Raw genomic sequence first — 26295 nt, forward strand, 5'->3', positions numbered from 1 at the left:
TCCTTTCACTGATTTGAGTTGAAATGTGAGGAAATGTTGAGGCGTAGCGTGTCAGAGTGAAGCTGTGCAGATGATTTCAGGCTTTATGATGAAGTAAAGGGTGGGACGAGCAGGCCGACCTCACCTATGGCTTCCAGGGCCACACACGTCCTCCACCCGAGTCAGCAGCTTACAGTGACAGCACTGTCCTCCTGCCTGAACTACAAAACATCTGAGCTAATGCTGATAACGCTGCTGCGTGTCAACTGCTGAGAGCCGCAAAGACACTTCCTGTTTGCCTTTCCACCTGACAGAGCGCCGCGTTCCTTTCAGGAGCAACAAGAAGTCAGGAAATGAAAGACTAGAAGCATGAAAACACACACACAGACACACACACACACACACACACACATACACAGACACACATACACAGACGCACACACACACACATACATACACAGACACACATACACAGACACACACACACACACACACAAACACACACACAGACACACATACATACACAGACACACACAGACACACAAATACACACACACACACAGTTCTGTGAGCCTGACACTGTGATGGACAGATAAGCACACACAGGTGAGCAGCTGCTCTCCAGGTTAGGGCAGGTTTTAATGGTGACACAGGTCAGAGGTCAGACACAGACTCAGGTACAGTTTCAACACTTTGACTGCAGGTGGGAGGAAACACAAGAACAGCACACACAGATTCTTAAATTCACATCCAGATCGCTTCAACCACCATCGGCTGACTCTGATCGTTCACAGTAGCTTAGCATGAGTCACAGTTAAACTAAACATCACCAACAGCCCCCCCCCCCACCTAAATGATGATCCACGCCATCCCTTTAAGAAGGTCTGCTCCTCTCTGACCGTGACGACAGGAAGTGCAAAGGTGACGCTAAGGTGGCGTAACAACGTGGACATTTTGGCGAGCTTGTGCACGTCACTCCTCCGTCTCCTCCTCCTCGCTGTAGTCGCTCAGAGGAAACTCACAGCTTTCCTTGTGTGTGTTGTAGCTTTTCCTGTGCATCACACACTCCTGATCAATGATCGCCTGCAACACACACACACACACACACACACACACACACACACACACACACACACACACACACACACGATGCAGGAGTGAATGCCAATCAATCATCACTCATGCAGTGAAGGTGTCCCAAAATAATCACAGGACATTTTTAATAATGCTGTAATTACATCACAGTTACAGTCATGCCAAGACACGCTGCCACGTTTGCTGCTCTGCAAAATGTGTCAGTGAAACAAACTGATACAACATCTGTGACATTACCGTTCTACAGCCTGTCTGAAAGCATGACAGGAGATCCACGTGCAGAGACGAGGACACACGGGACACATCGTCTCCTGGACGACAATCTGTCACTCCAGCCTCTGAGGCCATAAATGCAGTTTCTCTTTTATTCATACACATACACACATGCACGCGCACACACACGCGCACGCACACACACAGACACACATCATGGATTATGGCTGTATGTCTCTGCAATCTGTGTGTAACTGGCTGATTATGAAGCAGAAATGTTTCCTCTGCAGCTTTGAAGGCAGCTGCCTCTGATCTGTGATCAGTGTAATCGTTGTGTAATGACTTCACACACACACACACACACACACACACACACACACACACACACACACACACTTCCTGCTGATGTGTCGGGACCTGCTGCTGCCCTCAGTGTCTTGGTGCTCATCACCCCCTCCACCCAAAACACCTCCTATCCCAGCATCCTCCTCGGGCCTCTGCATGTCCTCCTTCATCCATGAACCTCCTCTCTGACTCTGAGCTGTCCATTTCCATCTGGCTCACTCCCAACGAACATCTGAGCATCTTCAGCTCGACAACCACCATCTACAGAGCATCAGGGCCTGTCTCACCGCACTCGTCTCCACCCGCTCCACCCTGTCTGCACTCTCTTCTCCACCCCTGAGCTTTATTTACCATTTTCTCCTCTCGGACAGCAGGGTTACGTAACAGGAAGCAGAGCGGCGCGTACAGGATGTTGATGACTCCGATGAACACCATGAGACAGGGAAAGCCCACAGCCTGGACCAGAGCGCCCCCTGTGGACGGCCCTGGAACAACAGGAGGAGATTTTAATATCGTCATTGGCTTTTTCCTGTCTGCTGTGCGTATGTGAGTGTGGTACCTATAGCGAAGCCCATGCACAGCGCCACGTCAGCGATGGCGTAGACGCTGCCGTAGACGGAGGCGTGGCGGATATCAACCAGGTAGCCCATAATGGCCATCATGGAGGAGTCCACCATACCTGAAGCACAACAGCACAGGTGAGAGGGTGTCACTGATTTCATGGATTCAGTAAAAACACTGCAGATGTGCGGACCCAACATGCCGTTAGACATTTCACACATCACCTATCGCAAATCCCAGACCGCCGTTTGGTCCAATCAGGCCGTAGATACTGGTGGCAAAGGGAACCTGAAACACACACAGGGAACATCACAGTTACATCACGCTTAACACGAGGTGTGCTTCCTGACATGAAGGCTCTTTTCATCGTGCTGATTGGTTGGATGACAGGAAGTGAGGGTTCTGTTGGCTTTCCCAGAACATGAACATCAGTTTATATCCTGCTGAGATCAGGATCACAGGTGGTTCTCAGGCTTGTTCCAGGTGTACAGGTCACCGGAACATTGCAGAGCTAACACAGGTGATCATTCACACCTGTGATCCATTTAGAACCACTAATTATCCTAACAGGGAGGTCGTTGGGCTGTGGGAGGAAGCTGGTGGATTTGAACTCAGGACCTTCTTCCAGTGAGGTGATGGTGCTAACTCTGCACACCTGCCTAAAGCTCAAACTGGGCAGGTGTGCTAGTTTTGGCTTTTTTAGTAGGTGTAGTAAGTTTGAGCTGAGCTCCAGCTTCAGCAGGCAGCAGAGAGGCAGCATGCTCATCAGCACAGGTAACCTGGCTAATAAAGTAAAAGTGTGCTCAGGTGTGGATGGTAGAAACCTGACTCGCTCATCTATGAGAGCTCATGCTGCGTGCACGGTGGAAGAAGAAGAAGAAGAGTTTACAGAGCACATGATGAGAACATTCGAAGCTTTGAGGCTCTAATATGTAATCTGCTCTTCTCTGCATGCCGGCTTATTTTGGGAAACCAGCTTCCTGGAAGGCTCCCGGGTTCAGACGGAGCGTCAGGAGGAGCGCCTGCTCCCACTGCTGCACAGATCCACATTAACCAATGATGGAGGGGTTACTGTTTGGTGGTTGGGTGGATGAAAGGATCGATGACTGACAGATGATGATGAATCATAGGAAGATGGATAAACAAAGAGATGAGCGAATGATGTCGTACTCACACACAGCAGACTGATGCCAACGATAAACATCCCTAGCATGGAGCACAGCCACCTGGAGACACACAAACAGACATCAGGCTCTTACAGCTGCTGGTTTACCAGAAAGCTTCAGCGTCAGGTCTGAACTGGATCTGAAGAGTTAATCTGCTAATCTGCTGATTTAGCCGCTGGACAGATTCCCAGGAAACGTGGTGTGGACCGAGGGATCTGTCTGATCAATGTAAAGCTTAAAAACCGGAGAAGAAAGCTTAAGCTCTGAGCTGCTGATCAGCTCTGATATGGTTTTCCTTTGCCTCATTAATCCCTGTGAAACACTTTGAAACGCTCCTCTGAACAGAGCCGGGATAAAGTTTCTTATGATGAAAGTGTTTTATTGGTGCTGACACACGCTCTCCCAGGTCAGCTCTCACTCAGAATCTGAAGGTGTTTAAGCACCAGGTCTGATACTTCACCCTGTGCAGAGGTTTTACCTCTCTGCAGACAGAGGCTGACCCCTGACCCTGAGAAACCCTCTCCTACTCACCGTCCCATCTTATTGGCCAGAACTCCAAACAGGTTTGTTCCTATCAGGTAGGACACGCTGGCAGGGAGGAAGGCAATACCTGCAACACAGCACACACCTGTTAGGGTCAACGTATGAGGTGCAGTCATAAAGACCTCAGATTTGTTCTGCAACTGCTCCTCAAAGCCCTGGTAGCTCCAACCAGTCTCCAACCAGCGAGACCTCAACTGGATATTTGCTCTGTGGATGTGAGGGAAGTCACGGAGAGACCGAGCTGAGACAGACTGGTGCTGAGGGAAGGTGGTGCTGGTTCTTCAGCCCAGCTCAGGCTGTTTCTCACGAATGACGTCAAAGTCTGCGCTGAACGTCTCACCCCGGGGGCAACTTCACGGAAAACGACCTCAATGACCGCAGAACACACTGAGGAGCATGCTCGGTGTGACCTTCATGTTGGAAACTGTAATAGATGAAGGCGAGGGGCGCGGTCCTCCATGACTCCTGGGACACCTTCAGAAAACCTCATGTTTGAGCTTCTGTGGTGAAGTCAGAGCAGAAACCGCCGGGCTGGACGTCCAGTGAAAAGCGACCCTCACAGTGATCCGAGCCGTTACCCACCATCACAATCAACTGTGATGGCAGCAGCTCGGGGAAAAGCGTTACAGCGTTGGCACAAACAGACCTGAGCAGAAAAACGTACCCAGCTGCCATTTCGGGGAGCACATCGTCTGCATCATCCAGATGGGCAGAGTGGGCTCCAGGATGGCCACGCCCATGTTGGCGAAGCACAGAGACCCTGCAGACGCACACAGAGATTTACACGAGTCACTAACATGATCAGGACTTGTCAGGTTTATATTGTTGATTGTCATTTATGCTTAGAAATATCTACTCATATATGCTTAGAGTTGTATAATCAATGTCATGTTGGTAGAGGTTTGATCCTTAATAGTCTGCAAAGACTTTGTGTGCATTCCAGAGTGTTCTGGCATTCACACCCACATCCTGGGAGCATGGGAGAGGTCGCACCTTCTCTTATTGTTTCATGGTAGGATAAACGTATCTATGTCTGTTTTAGGCTAAGTGCCTTTTGTTTATATGAACTGCTGGACTTCAGACCAGCAGGTTTAGGGAAGTCGTGTATGCGGTCACACTCTGACCCCACACACACACACACACACACACACACACACACACACACACACACACACACACACACACACACACACACAGGCAAGGTACTCTTTGTTTGCATGTATACGTCATATGTTAATGAACCTATATATTCATGTAACCTCAATAAAAGAGCAGTGTTACGAGGGAGCAGACGAGAGCAACTGGGGTCAAGCGAAGGAACGGCGTTTGTCCAGTTCTCTCCCGTGCACGAGAAACATAAAGAACTTTGCCTACTCGTGTCTTGCTTTGCTGTGTAATTACATTGTCTTCAACGTTCCAGCGAATAGGTTTAAGCTACAAACCTATCAGGACTTTTCACACCTGCTGCTGCTCCTTCATGCTCAGACGTGGAGCAGAAACAAATATTAATGTGAACATTTGCTCGGACAGATTTACCTGCAGAAGTTCAGTTTTTACTAAACAAGCCTGCGGTTCATGAAGTTGCCTCACCTGCACTGACGAGGATGTATGGATCCTTCAGCAGGGTCAGTAACGGCGTTCCCTCCACACTCTGAAACCATAAAACCACGAGCTGAAGCTGGACAACATGCAGAACCAACGAGAACCTAAAACAGCTTCGATTCAAACAGGCACAGAAGAACCGTCGGCTCTTTAGACAGATGTTTTTGATCCGTATAATATCTTCAGATTAGCTCAGAAACCAGCCGACATGTTTTATTTTGAAAAATTTAAGTCACTGAAAATTTTAATCAGTGGAAAATTTCTTAATGTTTGTCAAATTTCATCACAAAGTTTTTGTTCCATTTATTTCTGTTTTTCTTTTCCAGTTTTTGCCTTTTATTTGTTTCAGTTTTGAAATAAAAACGTGACGCTGAACCCAGGAAAAAGTCAAACATGTTTATGTCTGATGTTCAGTCATCCAGATAAGGAAATCCCAAAAAGTTGATTCTGCTCATCTGGATGTAACACTACATCCAGATGAGCAGAATCAACTTTCTGGGATCAAAAGTTGTTTACTTTCCTTATAATTTCAGAACATCTAGATTAACATGCATGAAACATGTTGATCTAGAAGAGTTCAGTTCTTTTTTGCAGGCTGCTGTGAAACATTTATTTTCCTCCTTTTACTTTTTTCCAACTGGTTCCAGAAATTTTCCCCAATTTTCTCCACTTTTGGCTCAAACTTTGACAGTTTTTTAATGGTTCCCAGCTTACTCTGTTTCTGTGATTCCTTCTTCCTGATGGCGCTGTTAGGAGGAACACATCGTTACACTGACTCATCATCTGATAATGAAGCTCTGAATTATTTAAATCAATAATAAGATGTTAAAGTTTGATTATTTTAATGCTTCCAAAGAAATGTGTCTCATATTTACATTTAACCTTCCCGACTGAACGATGGGACATTTGACGCGATAAACAAATGAGAGGATTTCAAAGTGGACTCACCCCAGGAGAGATCTTTGAAGGCTGCAGGATGCACAACTGCAACGCTGCAACACACACACACAAAATCTGGAGTGATGCTGGCGACCTTGGTTGGTCTAAACAAAGCCGTGGTCACCGTGACGTCAGCCGGACGATTGTGAACTTTGTGAGCTGCAGCTCATCATCCTGTTTACCTCATTTTGGCCTCGAATGGGATCTTATTTTATGAAAAGGGCACCACGCTGTGTTTAATGTGTTTAATTTAATGTGCTGAAAATGTAAGTGCCAAAAGCTGCAGTTCCTCTAATGGCCACATGAGGCCGGCTCAGGTAAATCAGGATGACGACGGCATTAAAACAACAAAAAAAGCTAAACGTGCTGACGTCACAGTGGCTCCATCATCATCATCACCCTGCATTAGGACCAGCCTCATCTCCAGGTTTACCTCCATCGAACACAGCCAGGAAGGCCAGGATCAGGAAGGGGGCGCTCTTCCCCACGAAGTCATACATCACGCTGCCGAACGGCGCTCCGACTGAAACACAACACACGAACTATATGAAGAGCTAAAACAACAGCATCATGTAAACCTGACAAATCAACATTCAGTGAACATCCAGTTCACTTGTGCAGTAGTGACACTCAGCTGCGCCCAGACCCTTTGGGGAAGCAGTTAGTTTATGGCGTGAACGTGATGTAACCTGGATCAGACACAGGTACCAGGTGTGTGCTGCAAGTCTGAGCTAAGCTGCTTCCTGTAGCCAGGTGTACTTCGTATTCTCGGCACTGTAGCCAGGCTGACAAAAAGTCAGAGCTCTACTGAGCCAACAATCCCTTTAACATTAACTAGTAATGACTTCATGAACTTCTTCACAAATAAAATTTTTATCATTAGAGAAAAAATTACCAATAATCATCCCACAGATGTAATATTATCTACAGCTACTTTTAGTACCATCGATGTTAAGTTAGACTCTTTTTCTCCAATTGATCTTTCTGAGTTAACTTCAATAATTAATTCCTCCAAACCATCAACGTGTCTTTTAGACCCCATTCCTACAAAACTGCTCAAAGAAGTCCTGCCATTAATTAATGCTTCAATCTTAAATATGATCAACCTATCTCTAATAATCGGCTATGTACCACAGGCCTTCAAGCTGGCTGTAGTTAAACCTTTACTCAAAAGCATCTCTAGACCCAGCTGTCTTAGCTAATTATAGGCCAATCTCCAACCTTCCTTTTATATCAAAAATCCTTGAAAGAGTAGTTGTCAAACAGCTAACAGATCATCTGCAGAGGAATGGCTTATTTGAAGAGTTTCAGTCAGGTTTCAGAGCTCATCACAGCACAGAAACAGCTTTAGTGAAGGTTACAAATGATCTTCTTATGGCCTCTGACAGTGGACTCATCTCTGTGCTTGTCCTGCTAGACCTCAGTGCAGCGTTCGATACTGTTGACCATAATATCCTATTAGAGCGATTAGAACATGCTGTAGGTATTACAGGTACTGCACTGCAGTGGTTTGTATCATATCTATCTAATAGACTCCAATTTGTACATGTAAATGGAGAGTCCTCTTCACACACTGAGGTCAATTATGGAGTTCCACAGGGTTCAGTACTAGGACCAATTCTATTTACATTATACATGCTTCCCTTAGGCAGCATCATTAGAAGACATAGCATAAATTTTCACTGCTATGCAGATGACACGCAGCTCTATCTGTCCATGAAGCCAGGTAACACACACCAATTAGTTAAACTGCAGGAATGCCTTAAAGACATAAAGACCTGGATGGCGCTAACTTTCTGCTTCTTAATTCAGATCAAACTGAGGTTATTGTACTCGGCCCTGAAAATCTTAGAAATATGGTATCTAAGCAGATTCTTACTCTGGATGGCATTACCTCGGCCTCCAGTAACACTGTGAGGAACCTTGGAGTCATTTTGACCAGGACATGTCCTTCAATGCACATATTAAACAAATATGTAAGACTGCTTTCTTCCATTTGCGCAACATCTCTAAAATTAGAAATATCCTGTCTCAGAGTGACGCTGAAAAACTAGTTCATGCATTTATTACTTCCAGGCTGGACTACTGTAATTCTTTATTATCAGGATGTCCTAAAACTCACTGAAAAGCCTTCAGCTGATCCAAAATGCTGCAGCAAGGGTACTGACAGGGACTAGAAAGAGAGAGCAGATTTCTCCTGTTTTGGCTTCCTTCATTGGCTTCCTGTTAAATCCAGAATTCAAAATCCTGCTCCTCACATACAAAGTCTTAAATAATCAGGCCCCATCTTATCTTAATGACCTTGTAGTACCATATCACCCCATTAGAGCACTTCGCTCTCACACTGCAGGCCTACTTGTTGTTCCTAGAGTATTTAAAAGTAGAATGGGAGGCAGAGCCTTCAGTTTTCAGGCCCCTCTTCTGTGGAACCAGCTTCCAGTTTGGATTCAGGAGACAGACACTATCTCTACTTTCAAGATTAGGCTTCAAACTTTCCTTTTGCTAAAGCATATAGTTAGGGCTGGACCAGGTGACCCTGAATCCTCCCTTAGTTATGCTGCAATAGGCGTGAGGCTGCCGGGATTCCCATGATGCACTGGGTGTTTCCTTTCCAGTCACCTTTCTCACTCACTATGTGTTAACAGACCTCTCTGCATCGAATCATATCTGTTATTAATCTCTGTCTCTCTTCCACAGCATGTCTTTCATCCTGTTTTCCTTCTCTCACCCCAACCGGTCGCAGCAGATGGCCCGCCCTCCCTGAGCCTGGTTCTGCCGGAGGTTTCTTCCTGTTAAAGGGAGTTTTCCTTCCCACTGTCGCCAAAGTGCTTGCTCATAGGGGTCATATGATTGTTGGGTTTTTCTCTGTATTTATTATTGTGCTATCTACTGTACAATATAAAGCGCCTTGAGGCGACTTTTGTTGTGATTTGGCGCTATATAAATAAAATTGAATTGAATTGAATTGAATTGAATTCTGGGAGAGTGGACAAACAGCGAGCTGTGAAACTAAACTCTCCAGGTGGGCCACTCATTCATACAACGCTTCTCTCGCCGCGGCCAATCAGCAGACTGAACGTTCTCGCGTGGTTTGTAACGACACATTTTTCTGAGTTTGTGTTTGTGACTCACTCAGGACTCCCATAGCCAGTCCTCCCAGCGCCACGCCCATCGCAATGCCTCTCTCCTCATCGTCTGTGTACACGCTGGCCAGCATGCCCAGACCTGCGTGACACGAGGACATGATGTCATCATCATCCAGCACCTGAACACAAACACATCTGTTCACACGTTTAAATTGGAGAGAAGGCTCCGACGCTGAGTTTTAACAGTTTAGTCACATGACCACAAGAGGTTGCTTCACCTAATGTGTGTATCAGAGTACAGGTGTATGTACAGGTGAGAGTACAGGTGTATCTACATGTGAGAGTACAGGTCACCTGTACTCTCACATGTACTCTCACCTGTGTACACCTGTACTCTCACAGGTGTACACAGGTGAGAGTACAGGTGTATGTACAGGCGAGAGTACAGGTGTATGTACAGGTGTATGTACAGGTGAGAGTACAGGTGTATGTACAGGTGAGAGTACAGGTGTATGTACAGGTGTATGTACAGGTGTATGTACAGGTGAGAGTACAGGTGTATGTACAGGTGAGAGTACAGGTGAGAGTACAGGTGTATGTACAGGTGAGAGTACAGGTGTATGTACAGGTGTATGTACAGGTGAGAGTACAGGTGTATGTACAGGTGTATGTACAGGTGAGAGTACAGGTGAGAGTACAGGTGTATGTACAGGTGAGAGTACAGGTGTATGTACAGGTGTATGTACAGGTGAGAGTACAGGTCACCTGTATGACCTGTACGTATACAGGTGTATGTACAGGTGAGAGTACAGGTTTATGTACAGGTGCTGTTAAACACTGGTTGCTGCTTCAGGTGTCTTGTGCCGACCTGCCACTGAGGAGAAGGACGAGCCGATCCCCTGCAGAGAGCGAGCGACGAACAGCAGAGCGTACGTCCCTGAGAAGGCAAACACTGACAGAGACACACAGGATCACACACTTTAGAGAAAACAAACCTGTGTGTGTGTGTGTGTGTGTGTGTGTGTGTGTGTGTGTGTGTGTGTGTGTGTGTATAACAACTTACTGATGGTTGACACAAACATGATGATGAAACCAGCAAACATGGGGATGTGATACCCGATCCTGCAGACAGAAAAACATTCTCTAGTTTCAGAACAACAAAGTTCAGCCTGTGTGGAGTCTGCATGTTCTGTTTCAACACTACTATTACAACTAACATTACTATTACTACTACTACTAATAATAATAATATTACCTGTTAGTCAGTGGACCAACGAAGGGGTTGACGAGCAGCTGGATGATAGCTTTAGAAGCAAACAACAAACCAACTCGAACATTTTCTTCTTCCAGAAACAAACTGTCCTGAAGACAGGAAGAGCCCTAAGGAAAGAAAAGGAAAGGAAAGGAAAGGAAAAGAAAGGAAAGGGAAGGGAAGGGAATAAAGGTAATGTGTGAAACAAGCCAAAACAAGGAAGCGAAATAAAGTTCAGAATGAAGTGAGGAAATGGGCAGAGAGAGCAAGGTGATTAATCACAGAGAGGAGGAGGCAAAAAAAAGGAAACAAGAAAACAAAATAAGGAAAGAGAAAGGAAAGGAAACAGAGGGGAACACTAGGAACCAGAGCTGATTGATTATTGATCATGGAGCGATGGGCTGGTCAGGTATCAGTGGTCTCCACCTACTTCGGTCTCGTTGCCCTGCACGTCCGGGGTCACTAAGGTGCGGTCCACCGGTTCGGAGCCGGTGCTCGCGTCAGTCAGGCTGAAGGTCGAGTTATCAAACAGGGACACCAGAGCCGATAGGGTCGGCCCTGTACCCTGGACCGGTGCACCAGTACTGGACCGAGGCAGCTGGAGGCGCTGGGAGGTCCGGCTGGAGGTCTGGAGGCTGAAGGCGGAGGAGGGGGGCTGTGAGGGTGCAGTGCCCAGACGTGATGCATCGAGGCTGGGCAGAGGGAGCAGGGAGGGCTGGGCGGTCTGTGGCTCCGGACTCGGATGCTCGATGGCGTAGAGGAATGTTGGGATGATCGGTACTACAGGACGGAGACAGATCATTCAGAGCAGGCAGTAACTGTGATCGGTAACAACAACAATATGTGGTCCTCCATCTGAGACAGCTCGTACTGGATGTTTAATAATTATTTAAAGCTGTGCAGACAAAACATGAGAGAATGAAAGAGCACAGAAGAAGAAGAAGATTCAACCTGAGTGGAGACAAAAGGAGAGCAGGTACAGCCCACTGTAAAGGTCCAGGTCAGGAGGTGAGTGAGTGTGTGTGTGTGTGTGTGTGTGTGTGTGTGTGTGTGTGTGTGTGTGTGTGTGAGACCTCTGCAGCTCTGAGTCTAACAGCTAAAGACGGCGTCGACCTCGAGGTTTCCGGCTGCGTCACAGATCGGCTCAGACGCTGCACGGCCAAAAGTATGTGGACAGATTATTATTCAGACTGCAGCTCCATCCTTTGAGTTCTTCTTTCAGGGATTTTTGAAGTGTTACTGTCCTCTCTTATTCTCTTAGCTGCACACCTTCCCTGAAAATCCTCAGTCACACCTGTCCACCCATACCTGCATAAACATTCTGATAAGACTCTGATGTTAAAGGTGCAGATCTGCCCGAGAATCTTTCTGTTTTTACTTTTTCTCCAGCCTTGAATGACTCCAGTGATCGTTGCACACAAATCTGTGACTAAACTGCAAATGGGAGCGATGACATTTGAAGACAGTTTTTATGAAGATAGTTCAGCGAAATGTAAACAAAGACAGGCTAAACACAGGGCTGGAGTTCGATCTATAAGAGTCCCGTGGTGCGGTATAAAGAGATTTTTCACAATCAGATATTTGCTCTTTGTGATGTGTCGTCTCTTGGAGTGTGCGCCGGTTACTCACCGACCACAGTGAGCAGCATGTTGTCGAGCAGCAGAGCGACACAAACCACCACCAGGACGAGTCTGGGTGAGCCTCGACTCTGATGGAGCCACGCCATGTCTGCAAAGACACACGCCGATCATCCGTCAGTCTCGTCAAGATCAACCAAAACCACCATTCATAAAACATGTAGCTCCACCAAATTAAGACTAACATGCACCCAAGTCAAACTCCAAAGTAAGAAAAAGCAAACATGACTCAAACCAACTCATTTAAATATTTGCTTTATTTACAGACGATAACTATGCGTTTAGTCGAGTATTGTCCAGAGTCAGAAGAACAGCTGTTTTTCTTAGTCACTATACAAACACGTTTCTGCAGCGAGACCTGAAGGACCTGAAGCAATAAGAGCAGCTGCACAGAGACTGGGAGCTCCTTCATATCACATTTAATCTTTAATAAAACAGCAGAACATGCTGTTATTATCAGCCTGAGCCTGCAGACCACAGACGTGGAGGTTTGTCTGCGCTGTCGGGATCTGTGCAGCTTGAACATCAACAGCCTGTCAGTCCTCTCCATTTAACTAATCTAATGTGCCGATTATATGAAGGTACCTACTAAAACATGAGGCAGCTCCATAGTGCTTTACTCATTAACCTAATAAGCAGAAGCTCCCAGGTTTGATCCCGGGACACAAATCCCTCTGGGGCTGCATCAGGAAGTTCATCTGCCAAATCACACATAAAGCGCCTGCTGTGGTGACGAGATGAAAGAAACTTTTATCTACTAACAAGTGTACTCATTCGTCTGTGAGCAGTACTGTCCTTAATGAGACTTTTAAAATACGCTACACATAAAACACAGCCTGACACCAAAGTACAGCATCTTCAACAAGCTGTCAAACCTTTACACCAACAGGACCAAAACTGTTAACCCACAGAGCAAGAACAGCATTCTGGTGCCGGGATTATCAAGCACAAGCACCTCTATCAAAACTACAGCTGAACACAGGTAGGAGCAGCAAAAGGTCAACCTACTGACACGTGAAACACAGTATTCACATGTGTCTGTCAGAGAATCCAGGCTTCAACAAGAGGACGACGCTCCCAAACACAACAAGTGTTCCCTGAACTGAGACACACAGCAAGTCAACACCCGAGTAAAGACTAACGAGTAATCCACGTAAAGACCAACCCCCAGTAACTCCCAATGATCCCAGTGATCCCAATGACCCCAATACAAGTCAGGAGTTTAAATGTGAGACTAAAGTCTAAATCAAGTCTCAAGTAAAGATTCTAAATTTATTCAAACAAATAACAATAAACAAAAAATCATCAAACATGTATTTACAGCTGATTTATCTGCGTTATTAAAAAGATCCTTTCAGACGGTTTCTTCACAGCGTCTGTAGAAAACAAACTTTTCAGCTCGTTAGCATCGTGACTCGTTAGCATCGTGACTGCTGATTGTTTTAGAGGCCGTTTCCTGCCTCAGTAACACACACACACACACAGACACACACACACACAGACACACACACACACACACACACACACACACACACACACACACACACACACACACACACACACACACACACACACACACACACACACACACACACACACACACACACACACACACACACACACACACACACACACACACACACACACACACACACACACACACACACACACACACACACACACACACACACACACACACACACACACACACACACACACACACACACACACACACACACACACACACACACACACACACACACACACACACACACACACACACACACACACACACACACACACACACACACACACACACACACACACACACACACACACACACACAGACACACAGACACACACACACACACACACACACACACACACACACACACACACACACACACACACACACACACACACACACACACACACACACACACACACACACAGACACAGACACACACACACACACACACACACACACACACACACACACACACACACACACACACACAGACACAGACACACACACACACACACACACACACACACACACACACACACACACACACACACACACACACACACACACACACAGACACACACAGACACACAGACACGCCTCGCTCTCTCCTGTTTGATGGAAACTGATTTGAAATGTAATTTTGCTTCTGAATCGTTTGTTTAATGCAGAGAGAGACCGGCTGAACACACTGATGCATCTGCTGATGATTTATTTTTATATAAGTCCAGATCCTGATAATCATCCTGTATTTTTATTTTATTAAACAAATCTTTGTGTTTCATAAAATAAACTGAGAATATAAATAAAAATGCAAATACACAACAATTACATCAAACAAACCTTAAAGTAACTGAAAAAATATCAAACACAGAGACACACAAAAATTAAATTAGACATAAAAATATATAATAAAAAATATCACATAAAAAATATTTTTAAAAGACAGTCATGAAAGCCAATTTTAGTATTAAGTAAAATAAATTCAATTCTGTGAAATTTTAATAAATAATAAAACTTCTCTAAATAAATGAAACCAAGAAAAATTAAAATAAAAAGTTAAATAATGACAAAGAGAATAAGAAAAATACGAGATATTAAATCTAGAAAAACTGGAGGTGACTTTAAAACTAAACATAAGGATAAATGAAAATTGTTAATGATATACTATTTATAATTGTGTTTTAATCTACTCACCCTAAATGTAAACAAATCAATAAAAATAAATAAATATTAAAGGATAAAACAATAACAGCTCCAATGAAACAAAGCATTAAAATAATGTGATAAAACCTCTAATCTATAAAAGAGTCAAACTTGAATGAGAGCACCAATAAACGGACGTGTGGGTCCTACCTGCCTGCTGGACGCTGGTTTTCTCTTCAGCTGCTGATCGATCAGATATATACCCAACCTGAGGGGAGGAGAGAGGAGGTAAGGAGAGGAGGGAGGGTGGAAGAGGAGTACGTGAGGAGGTGAATGTTTTCTCCCTTTTTGTTCTGACAATGACAAAAACAGACAATATGGAGACACACACACATATTTACACACAGACAAATGACACACCTGCAGACCTCTGTACGTTTGTTTCCCTACATTTCTGGGGACTTGTGTACATTTGAGCCTTTATGAGGACATCAGCTCTAACATTTCGCCCTTAGAGGCTTGGGGCTGGTTTTAGGGTTCAGGTTCGAATTGGGGTCAGAGTTAGACGTTTTTAATCATGATGGATAAAAGGTCTGGTACTGGATTATGTCAGCCAGGGTCCTCATAAAGACAGAAACACAGACCTGAGTGAGTGTAATTATGAGCATCTGTTGTCCTTTTATTGAAGCCCTGGAACAACCTGCAGGCTGCAGAGCTTATCGCGCACACACATCTCCATCCACACACACCCCTGTGTTTACACTGCTGCATGAAATGCTTCATAGGAGGTGGCACGCTCTCCACCCGTGAGCACAAACACGACTTATTATTCATCCAAACAGATGAAAGGATGCAGATATGAGCGTGTGCACGACTCACATCATCAAGGCTGCTGCTGTTTCCATGTCACTGACGATCATTTTCCAAATCACCCGTCGCTGGGTACAGACGTCCGGTCCCTCCTTTCAGACAGCTGCAAGTTTTAGATGCAGGGCTGGAGATAATAAAAGGGCAGCCACGGGGCATGGGGGGGGGCATCAGGCGGTAAACCTAAGAGTTCCTGTGTATTTCATTTATATTCCATATAAATTCATGCTAATGATTCAAAACACTCAAAACTGATTATTACTGGATGGACTCACTGAGAGGCATCAGGCAGGAAACCTTGGCGCTCTGCAGAGTCTGTCTCGTGGCTGGATGGATGGTGCATGGGCTGGTGCTTGTGTAACAGCTGAAGCTCACACATTCGTACAGCAGCCTTATTAAACATTCACGCTGGATGAATCGGGGACACTCTGGGGTTCAGTGTTTCACCCAAAGATGCTTCGACACACGACTCGAGGAGCTTCTGACTGATAGACGACCCGCTCGGCCACCTCGCAGCCTTTTGCATTTTGTGTTAGCTAGCCTGATTAGCCCGCAGGTAGTATCTGTTTCATTTTGGTGGACGCAGAGCACAGCCAATGTAAATCTTTAAAAACAGAAAAACAATGAAGTTGGAGCATGCTTTAGCATCATCTAGACCCTACCTGTCCAGTAGATGGCAATGTATGTTTTTTTAGCATTAAGGGGGTTTGCCAAATTTATTTGAGTTATAACATCTTAGCTGTGTCCCAGAACGTAAGCTGCATCCTCCTGAGGCTGCATTTGTAGGCCAATTACCTCACAGTGATGCGATGAAGGCTGTCAAAATTCGACAAATGCGTCCTCCTTTTCCCCAGATTTGAAGGATGGGTCGGGTGTGTCCTTCGTGGCCCACCATATCCCAGAATTCATAGCGCGGCCCAGCCAAATTCCAGTTTCCAACAATGGCGGCCGCTACTGAGTTTTTAATATTACTCTTATTAATCTTTCTGGGTCACAAAATAAACTTTTAACATATTTTCAGGTGAGAATGTAGCCGTGTAAACTTCAAATATCTGCTCAGTTTATCAAGACATCGCATATTTGCAAAAGTGCTCCGACATTTTCAGAGACGTCTGTTACCCACCCACTCGATAGCTGACCGGGACGAGAACAGCAAACTCCCCGCACGTTTTCAGACCCCTGCGGTCTTTGGCTACTCAGGTTAAACATGATATATAAGTCACTTAGATAACTTTAAAATGTAATTGTTTGGCTTTTTTCAGGGTTTTATTTGTTCCTGAGTAAATCGGTTTGGCTGAGATTAAAATTATTAGGTTAGATTAAATAAAACTTTAATCCCTCGGGTGGGTTCCTCCTTGGTTTTCACACAGCTGAATAAACGTCAAACAGAAAACTGATTAAACAGAAGTGTGAGATGGTCGAGAGTTTACTCCAGTGTCCTGTTATATTTTAGATAGCAAGGAGCAGACGGCCGAGTTTATTAAACTCCACCGAGACAGCGGTGACGCAAATCAGAAGGCTAGACCGTCCCATTTCACAGCCTCACACTTCCGGCCTTCTCAGTCTTCAGAGGACCCGGCCCACGCAGACCGCGATGGCTGGGTCCCCGGTAGGATGCAGCCTACGTTTCGGGACACAGCTCATGTGAGAGCCAGATGGCCCATGGAAGTTAGAATGAAATAAACGTTATTTAAAGAAGGTTTATGAGCAGATGTTGATTATATTAAATAACACAAAGTTATCACATGCTGAAACAAGAACACGTGCTCATTATGAAGTTGGTATTAGCAACACTGTTAGCGAGACTCTGTGAGGTCAGCCGTTGCTTTCAGGCCGACTGTGCGTAGCTCAGTGAGCTTGTTCATCGTTCTGAAATCAAAAAGAGCTTCCTGGAAACTGATGGCGCCACATGTTGCTCCTAAACCTGCAGATATGGCCCAGCATTAACGGTGCCTTCACTTTAGCTCAGAGGACGCAGCGTCAGTGATCTCCACACAGAGACTAGCTTCTCCCTCTTTGTCTGGTTGATTTTAAAATAAAGTTATCACCAGATCAAGAAACATCGCTGTGTGTTTTGTTGAAGATGAAGGTAAACTGCAAACAGGCCATATGACCACAAGAGGGCGCAGTGATTATAGCCTTTATTTAACCAGGTAAGTCTTTGGTTGTATCCGAATTCATGGGCTGCATCCTCCTGAGGACCCGGCCATCGTGCGGTCTACGTGGGCCGGGTCCTCAGAAGGTCGGGTAGGCCGGAAATAAACGGCTGTGAAATTGGACGGTCTAGCCTTCTGATTAACGTCACCGCTGTCTCGGTGGAGTTTAATAAACTCGGCCGTCTGCTCCTTGCTATCTAAAATATAACAGGACACTGGCGTAAACTCTCGACCATCTCACACTTCTGTTTAATCAGTTTTCTGTTTGACGTTTATTCAGCTGTGTGAAAACCACCCGGGGGATTAATAAAGTTTTATTTTATCTAATCTAATCTAATATCTTTAATCTCAGCCAAACCGATTTACTCAGGAACAAATAAAACACTGAAAAAAGCCAAACAATATCCTTTTTAGGTTGTCTAAGTGACTTATATATTACGTTTAACCTGAGTAGCGAAAGTCGGCGGTGATCTGAAAATGATGTGCCAGGAGTTGTGCCGTTCTCGGCGGCTTCAGTGACCCTCGAGCTCTCGGCTAGCTATCGAGCTGGTGGGTAACAGACGTCTCCGAAAACGTCGAAGCACTTTTGCAAATATGCGATGTCTTGATAAACCGAGCAGATATTTGAAGTTTACACGGCTACATTCTTGCCTGAAAATATGTTGAAAGTTTATTTTGTGACCCAGAAAGATTAATAAAAGTAATTTTAAAACTTAGTAGTGGCCGCCATTGCCGGAAACTGGAGTTTGGCTGGGCCGCGCTATGAATTCTGGGATATGGTGGGCCACGAAGGACACACCCGACCCATCCTTCAAATTCGGGGAAAAGGAGGACGCATTTGTCAGCTGGATTCAGAGGAGTCTACGAATTTGGACAGCCTTCGGCGCGTCGCTGTGACGTAATCGGTCTACAAATGCGGCCTCACGAGGATGCAGCCCATGAATTTGGACACGACCTTTGTGTACACATTTGTACATTTAACGTCACAATTAAGCAGCAAACAATTAAGAACATGCGCTGCCCCCTGGTGGTCAGTGTCAGTAAAACTGTGCAGAGGGGTAATTACAGCAGATGCAATTAGAACTAAATTAAACATGTCGGCCATCTTTTTCTCATTGGGCCTCTCTTACACTGACACACCGATGCTCACACTGTGGGGAGAGGCCCGCCTGGAGCTCATGGAGCCACTGCAGGTGGACCACTGACCACAGAGGGAAATTGGGACTGTCATGGTCCAGGTTCCCTACCAGTTTTCCTCTCCACTGCTCTCAGGTGTATGTGGGGAGGTCCTGCCGCTGACACACCTGTTCATCATCAGGTCATTACCCTCCTGTATTTAAGCACCAGCTCGAGCTTTCGCTGCTTCCCAGACTGTTGCTGTGTTTGTTGTGCGATCGGACTCTCTGACGCTCGTCGATGTCTCTCTGCCATCACGTCTTTAAAGAAACTCACCTGTAATCCCGAGCTGGAGTTTTCCTGTGGAAAGAGGAACACCCTCCATCGTTTCCCTACCTCTGGGTAAAACTCTGCCACCTGCTCCAGCAGAATCAGAAGCTGAACTGATCCTCACCTGTGCCTCCTCCTGCTGCAGACACCTGTCCATAAACCTGAGCTAGCCTGAGTCCACTGACAGAGTTACCTTCATCAGTGATGACACAGAGAGTTCGAGCGTTTAAGGACTGATAACAGAGTCTGGATGGGATGAAGGGGTGGAGTTTCCCGAACATGTCTCCAGACTGTCGATGTCAGCGATCACCTTTGCTCAGTGGCGCTCCATCCTGCTAGAAACACTCCAAGCTGCTCCTGGATGGTTAGAAGGTGTTGGTCTGTGAGGACGTCGTGCTGAGATCAGCTTGGAGCTCTGATACGGCGGGACTGCATCTCCACACGTCAGGATTTGGTCCAGAAGCTGAGACGCAGCAGAAGAAGACGGGTCAAGCACTGAGTGTAGGTGGATGGCTCATCCAGCAGTAAAAGTCTGAAACTGTTGTTCAGCGAATCGCAGAAGCACGCAGAAATCATCACACTGAAGCGTCTGAGGAGCACAAACGATGTTTCCTGTGTGAGCAGCTCCGCCTCTCCTTTAAAGGGATGTGTGAGCCTTTCCCGGGACGGCATGTTAGGAGCCACAAGCTCCTTCAGACATGCTCGCAGTAAAGCAAAGAAGCTTTGATGCACGCCATCGCACGACCGCGTCTCCATCCAAGCACTCGAGATCGTTCATGTTTCATCTTAACCCTTTGTGTCAGGCTGACTGACGTTCCTGTAGTTCTTCTTCTGCTCTGTGAAGCGCCTGCGCTGCTTCAGTGTCGTCATCTCTTAAATCAGCTTTAATCACCTGCAAACACCCACACATCCGCCCGCCTGAGAGACGCAGCTCCAGCTCTAATGAGTCTTTAAGGTGACCTTTCAAACCACATGAAGTGAAACCACACACACACACACACACACACACACACACACACACACACACACACACACACACACACACACACACACACACACACACACACACACACACACGGCTCTACCCGTCTCGTGTCTCCAGGTGTGTTTTAATCTCTCTGTGGTCTCTGCGGTGTCACATATCAAACACTCTCCCGCCTCACCTGAGGCCGCGGGGCTTCCAGGAAGGAAGCGGCGGCGGCACCGTCTCTGCCGACTGATCTGCTGAAGCTTCAAAAGCTCCTTCAAAAACTTCTGAGGACCCGGCGGCTGACAGAGGGCAGATCAGAGGGGAGGGGAGGGGTATAAAAAACAAGCACACCTGAAGGCAGCAGGTAGAAGGAGGCGAGCTTCGTTCGGATAAGCAGGCAGGAGACTCTGCGGGTTTGCTCTGATGACTGAAAGAAACACAGCTCTGTAGGATTTTCTCGTGAAGAGTTCAGAGGAACTGAAGAAGCTGTGAAGCCGTTATTGCCCGACTGATCAACTGATCGATTGGAGGATGTGGATGCTGCGCAGCGTCCTGTGTGTGTCTCTGGTCTGCGGTCTGGCTCTGGACTCAAACACCATCAGATCCTCCAAAGAGTCGACGCTGCAGAGCTCCGAGCTGCCGGTAAGACGAGGACACCTCACACTCTGCATCCTGCTGCACAACCTTCCTCCTGAACCTCAGTTTATTCAAAAGCCTCCGGTCAGCAGAGCGCGACCTGCAGCTCCTCACCTGTTCATGCTGCACTGCTGCCTCCTGATTGGCTGACTGGATAACTGATAAATAAGCAGGTGTTGACAATAAAGTGCTACAAGTTGGATCTAATTATTCAAACCTGAGACAGAAGCTCATTAATTTGTTTTAAAAATTATTTTGATACATTTATTAAAAATAATTTTATTAATATTTTTAAATGTTTAACATCAAGAGTCAACTTAAAAATCTGCTTTGTCCATTCAAGCTTCCTTTAATCTTGCCAGCAGAAAGAAAATTCATTACATCCGATTAGTTCAGTATGTTTGACTTAAATTTTATTTACACAGCACAAAATCACAGCAAAGAAACCCCACAGAACAGGTGTTGGTGACAGTGGGGAGGACGAAGCCCCTCGAACACAGCAGAGCTTAGGGAGGAGCAGCAGCGAGAGGGAGAGGAGCGAGTCTCTGATGCTCTGAATCAGGGGTGCCCAATCCCAGTCCTCAAGAGCTACTGTCCTGCAGCTTTTAGATGCATCCCTACTCCAACACAGCCGAATCAAATGGTTTGATTACCTCTTCTGTATGCCACCAAGTTTGGCAAAGGCCTGATAACAAGCCATTCATTTGATTCAGGTGTGTCTGACCAAGGATGCATCTAAAAGCTGCAGGACGGTAGCTCTCGAGGACTGGGATTGGGCACCCCTGCTCTAAATAAATCTGTGGATGAAATAAGAAATGTGAGATAAAGTTTTCAACTTAGATTCATCAGGACAGAAAATCGCTGAAATCGTGAAAGAGGTTCTTCAAGAGACGTTAAACTGATCTCTCGTTGCTCGTGCACGAGGCCTCATTTCACCAGTCTGCAGGAAGCTCCAGTGTTAAAGCTTCCTGCTGAGTTTTCAGTTTAAGAGCCTTAACGGCCAAAAACAAAACGAGACAGCGTCGCCCAGCGCAGACGCGTGTCCTGCTCTCTTTGCACACTCATTAATACTTCTGGTAAACGTGTTTCTGGGTTTTGTCCTGCTGTGGCTGTGATGTGAAGGATCTTTGTACCGCAGCAGGTAACAAAAGTCCAGCTTCACAGGCACAGGTGACGCTGTCATTACTGCAGCAGGGCGGAGTTTCTGTTCACCTGAAGCTTTGTCGTCTCAGATGAAGATCTTGATCAGATCAATGATCATCGATCAGTGATCACTGATCTGATGGATGAATCAGTCTGTGAGGAGCGCATATTTACGGGGTTCAGCTTCTCTGTGTGGACGGATTTAATTTTTTAAGATTCATTCAAGAGAAAAAAAGCAGCTGCTTGGCGTCAGCCATGTTTAACTCTGACATCACTCTCTCACCTTTTAGGATCGTTCCCATGACAACAGGACGGAGACAAATTCCAACTCCCACCGACGACAAAGGCCGACATGTACTGCGACCGAATGCAACGCACCTCCGGTCAGTACTGCCTTGCCCCGCCCACCTGCCGGCTCTAGTAAATGTGTTTCCTGTTATGACGTCCTCAACAACTTTATTCACAAACATAAACAAAGGCTAACTGCAAACGGCTAACGCTGCTGCTAAAGTGTGCATGTCAGTAATGAGTGACATCACACATGAGCACTTCCTGTTACAGTTTGAATTCACTTTACATTTATATAAATAACTGCACACGTTATTACTGCAGTACCAGGAGGCCCTGCCCCCACTGCCCTACAGGATACAGCGTGTTAATGCGACTGTTATTATTTGGTGCGATATCAGTAAACCTAGATTGGATGACATCATTTGTCTGATGATTCTTACCTGTGTGCAGCAGAGGGGGCGCTGCAGTAACAGAGCTGACAGGAGGCCGTCCCCCAGTGACGGACAGGCGGACGGACAGGCGGGCAGAGTGACGGGAGGACAGAGGGACGCCGACGGCAACAGGACCAAAGGTGAGGCTGAGCATGTGCTGTTTTCCCAGAGTGCACTGCAGCAGGAAGCGGGCGTGCTGACATGCGTGTGCGTTTCAGCTCCGGAGATGTCGAGCTGCGTGCGGTCCGGCGACTGCGCGGACGGCCTGTGCTGCGTCCGGTACCTGACCGGCAAACGGTGCCAGCGGATCCCAGTGGAGGGCGAGGCCTGTCTACTGCGAGGTCCCACCAAGCGGAGGAGGAACCTGGGGCGCTGCGACTGCGACGCGGGGCTCTTCTGTGCCGCCGTGGACCGGGCGGAGACGGGCAAAAACAAGCGCCAGGGGGTGTGTGCGCCCCGGCCGAAGCAGGGCCAGCGGAAAACAAGGCATTCTGGGAAGAAGCGGAGGACGGCAGAGGGGAGCTGCTGACGGTCTCATGAACTCTTTATTTAAGTCTGTAGAAGGTTTTAGATGTTTCTCATATCACAGGTTCATCCAATCAGCAGCTGCCACACTTTCTCCATCACTGTCACTTCAACCAATAAAAGTCAATGAAACTTGGTCTGAGCTCTTCTCAGGTGTGTGGGCGGGCACAGGTGGGGTTTGACTGACAGCTCTGTGGGACAAACTCCACCCTTATTATTCAATACTCACTGACTGAGCTGCATCGTGACCCTGCAGCTCCTCTAACGTCCACCAGAGGCAGCAGCGACTCAGTCCCCAGAGACTCCCATGTTAAAACTGATACACAAACTGCTTGGTGTCCAGTATTGGGGAAGTTACTTTGAAAAAGTAATTAGTTACAGTTACTAGTTACTACTACAAAAAGTAACTGAGTTAGTAACTGAGTTACAATATTATAAAAGTAATTAATTACTAGGAAAAGTAACTATTGCATTACTTAAAAAAAATGTTTAGATATGTAAAACAACTTGGATCCCGTCTTAATCAAAGTTACTAAAATAATAAAATATAAATTACTAACAGTGTTGGGAAGGTTACTTTTAAAATGTATTCCACTACAGAATACTGAATACATGCCCCAAAATGTATTCTGTAACGTATTCCGTTACGTTACTCAATGAGAGTAACGTATTCTGAATACTTTGGATTACTTAATATATTATCATGCTGTTTACAACTACGTGAATGTACTATTGCTGTGATTTATTACTGTTACTGAAGGTCCGCGGCTCCGAACAGTAGTAAAGGGACCTCTGGCTAATACGGTGGGTTCGTGTCGGGCTGGTAGCTGAAAAATAGCTTTACTTTGTTGTCTGGGTCAACTTTGCTTGCCAGAGACAGAGAGAGGCGTTGAAAGGCTGCTCCAACAGAACTTATTTACACGAACACAGTGTACAGTTCAGTCTTAATAGCTTACTTACAGCTAGACTTGTAGTCAAGACCGCCTAATCCGAGACCAAGACAAGACCAAGACCAGAGGGTATCAAGACCAAGACAAAGACCAAGACCAGAGGGTATCGAGACCAAGACAAGACCAAGACCAAGACCAAGTTGAGACGAGACCGAGACCGAGTCGAGACGAGACCAAGACCAAAACCAAGACCGAGACAAAAAGTCTTTAAACTGCAGCCAGATGCTGCTTCGTTTACAGGTGTCAGGCATATTTATGTGTTTTTGCTTTCGCACAGCCCTCCTCACCGCTGTCTACTGTCTCACTCACTTACTGAGAGGACAGGCGCACTTGCGCTCCACTTGACTGTCGCGTCTCTCACCCTCTCTGTTTTTCACATAATGATATTATCCTATATCCTCGCATGTGATTGGCAACAATATGGAGGATTGGAGCATAACTGAGCCACTGTGTGAGAGCTGAGCAGCGAAAGGAAATTAAGTGAGGGTAGAAATGACTGAAAGATTATTAGGCTCTGTTTTGAGTTTTGTTCAAAAAAGAATGACTTCATATAGGAAAATAAATATCACATATGCAGGACACCTTAAACTAGTATTTTAATTAAGCAGCAAGGCAGAACAAAGTCGGGCCTGTATCAAGACACAGGACTAAACCCCAATTCAACCAGACCCAGAACTGATCCGAATTAAAACAGGACTACAACAGTTCAAAATCAGGACTACTTAGGACTTAACCAAGACGGAACCAGAATCAGAACTAGATGATAGTAGCACTGAAAATCATCATAGACCTGCACTACACTTATTTTTTTAATTCTACCAAAGTACACTATTTAGATTCTGAAAAGTTTATATAATTATTTAGCCTTGTTGTTCAAACAAGCCTGCATAACTTCATAAATATAGAATTTGAAAAGTAACAAATGGTATCTAAAAAGAAACAGGTACTAGATACATGTTCTGATGAGTTTTGGCAAACAACCATTTGACTAACATGTGTGTCTCACCTGCTCTTGTTCCATCTCTGTTCTGTCCTCATTCTCCATCTCCCTCTCTGTTCGTCTCTCTCCCTCTCTGCTCCTCTCTCTCCCTCTCTGTTCCTCTCTCTCCCTCTCTCTCCCTCTCTGTGCTGACAATCAAGCCAAACACCAACATCATCAAATATACAGTTGAAACCAGATATTTATAAACTCTTCAGATAAAAACACAAACACTTTTTAATTGTAACATCAAATCAGACTAAATGTTTATTTTTTAGATTGATAAATATAAAAACATATTTGTTAACTTTAAGAGTAAAGAGAAAAACTATCTGTGTTTTTAATTGCAAATGACACCAAATTGTATTCAAAATTGAGCCACACTTATGGAGCTCCACAATTCTGTTCCTGGTGTTTTGGTTGACATCTCTTGATTTTCACATGTCACAGAAACAGGCTCTGTGTTTTGCCTTATATGCTTCCACAGCTGTGCCACCAATTTACTCACATGGACTCTACTAACCTATCAGAAGCTTCTTAAGCTCAGAATGGAATCGTCTGGAGTTTTTCTTATTAATTAACAATAAACTTAGTGTATATGTTCTCCTAAATTTGATGAAAGGGATAAAAATAGACAGCTCTGTCTCTCTTTATTCTGTCATTAAACTAATTCAAAAGATTAGTTTATTTATCTAAAACAAAAGTTTACTCTAAATTAATATTTAACAGTAAAAAATAGTTTTTATGTTTTCTACCTAAAGTGTATGTAAATATCTTGTTTCATCTGTGAATATACTGCTGTGTATTGAAAT

General features: G+C 45.5%; 2 protein-coding genes across 3 annotated transcripts; one reads left to right on the forward strand and one right to left on the reverse strand.

Annotated features, from left to right (window-relative positions):
* Positions 1-599: 599 nt before the first annotated feature.
* LOC116328432 (chromaffin granule amine transporter) lies at positions 600-25543 on the reverse strand. The gene is made up of 18 exons (XM_039620439.1): positions 25511-25543; positions 15300-15357; positions 12411-12509; positions 11212-11561; positions 10785-10909; positions 10593-10651; positions 10398-10481; positions 9576-9668; positions 6877-6966; positions 6453-6496; positions 5493-5553; positions 4567-4662; positions 3891-3969; positions 3368-3419; positions 2418-2481; positions 2192-2311; positions 1984-2117; positions 600-1062 (listed from the first exon to the last, which is right to left on the reverse strand). Exons 1-18 carry the CDS (start codon positions 25523-25525, stop codon positions 952-954), a joined length of 1734 nt encoding a protein of 577 aa, XP_039476373.1. The 5' UTR covers positions 25526-25543; the 3' UTR covers positions 600-951.
* LOC116328431 (dickkopf-related protein 4-like) lies at positions 19419-23936 on the forward strand. Of its 2 annotated transcripts, none has more exons than XM_031750232.2 (4): positions 19419-21170; positions 22598-22690; positions 23052-23169; positions 23248-23936. In XM_031750232.2, exons 1-4 carry the CDS (start codon positions 21060-21062, stop codon positions 23556-23558), a joined length of 633 nt encoding a protein of 210 aa, XP_031606092.1. In that variant the 5' UTR covers positions 19419-21059; the 3' UTR covers positions 23559-23936. The 2 variants fall into 2 exon arrangements, with proteins under 2 accessions (XP_031606092.1, XP_031606091.1); XM_031750231.2 differs by having other exon boundaries at positions 19421-21170; positions 23049-23169.
* Positions 25544-26295: the final 752 nt, after the last annotated feature.

This window comes from Oreochromis aureus, linkage group 12, assembly GCF_013358895.1.
Source record: "Oreochromis aureus strain Israel breed Guangdong linkage group 12, ZZ_aureus, whole genome shotgun sequence".
Lineage (NCBI taxonomy): Eukaryota > Metazoa > Chordata > Actinopteri > Cichliformes > Cichlidae > Oreochromis > Oreochromis aureus.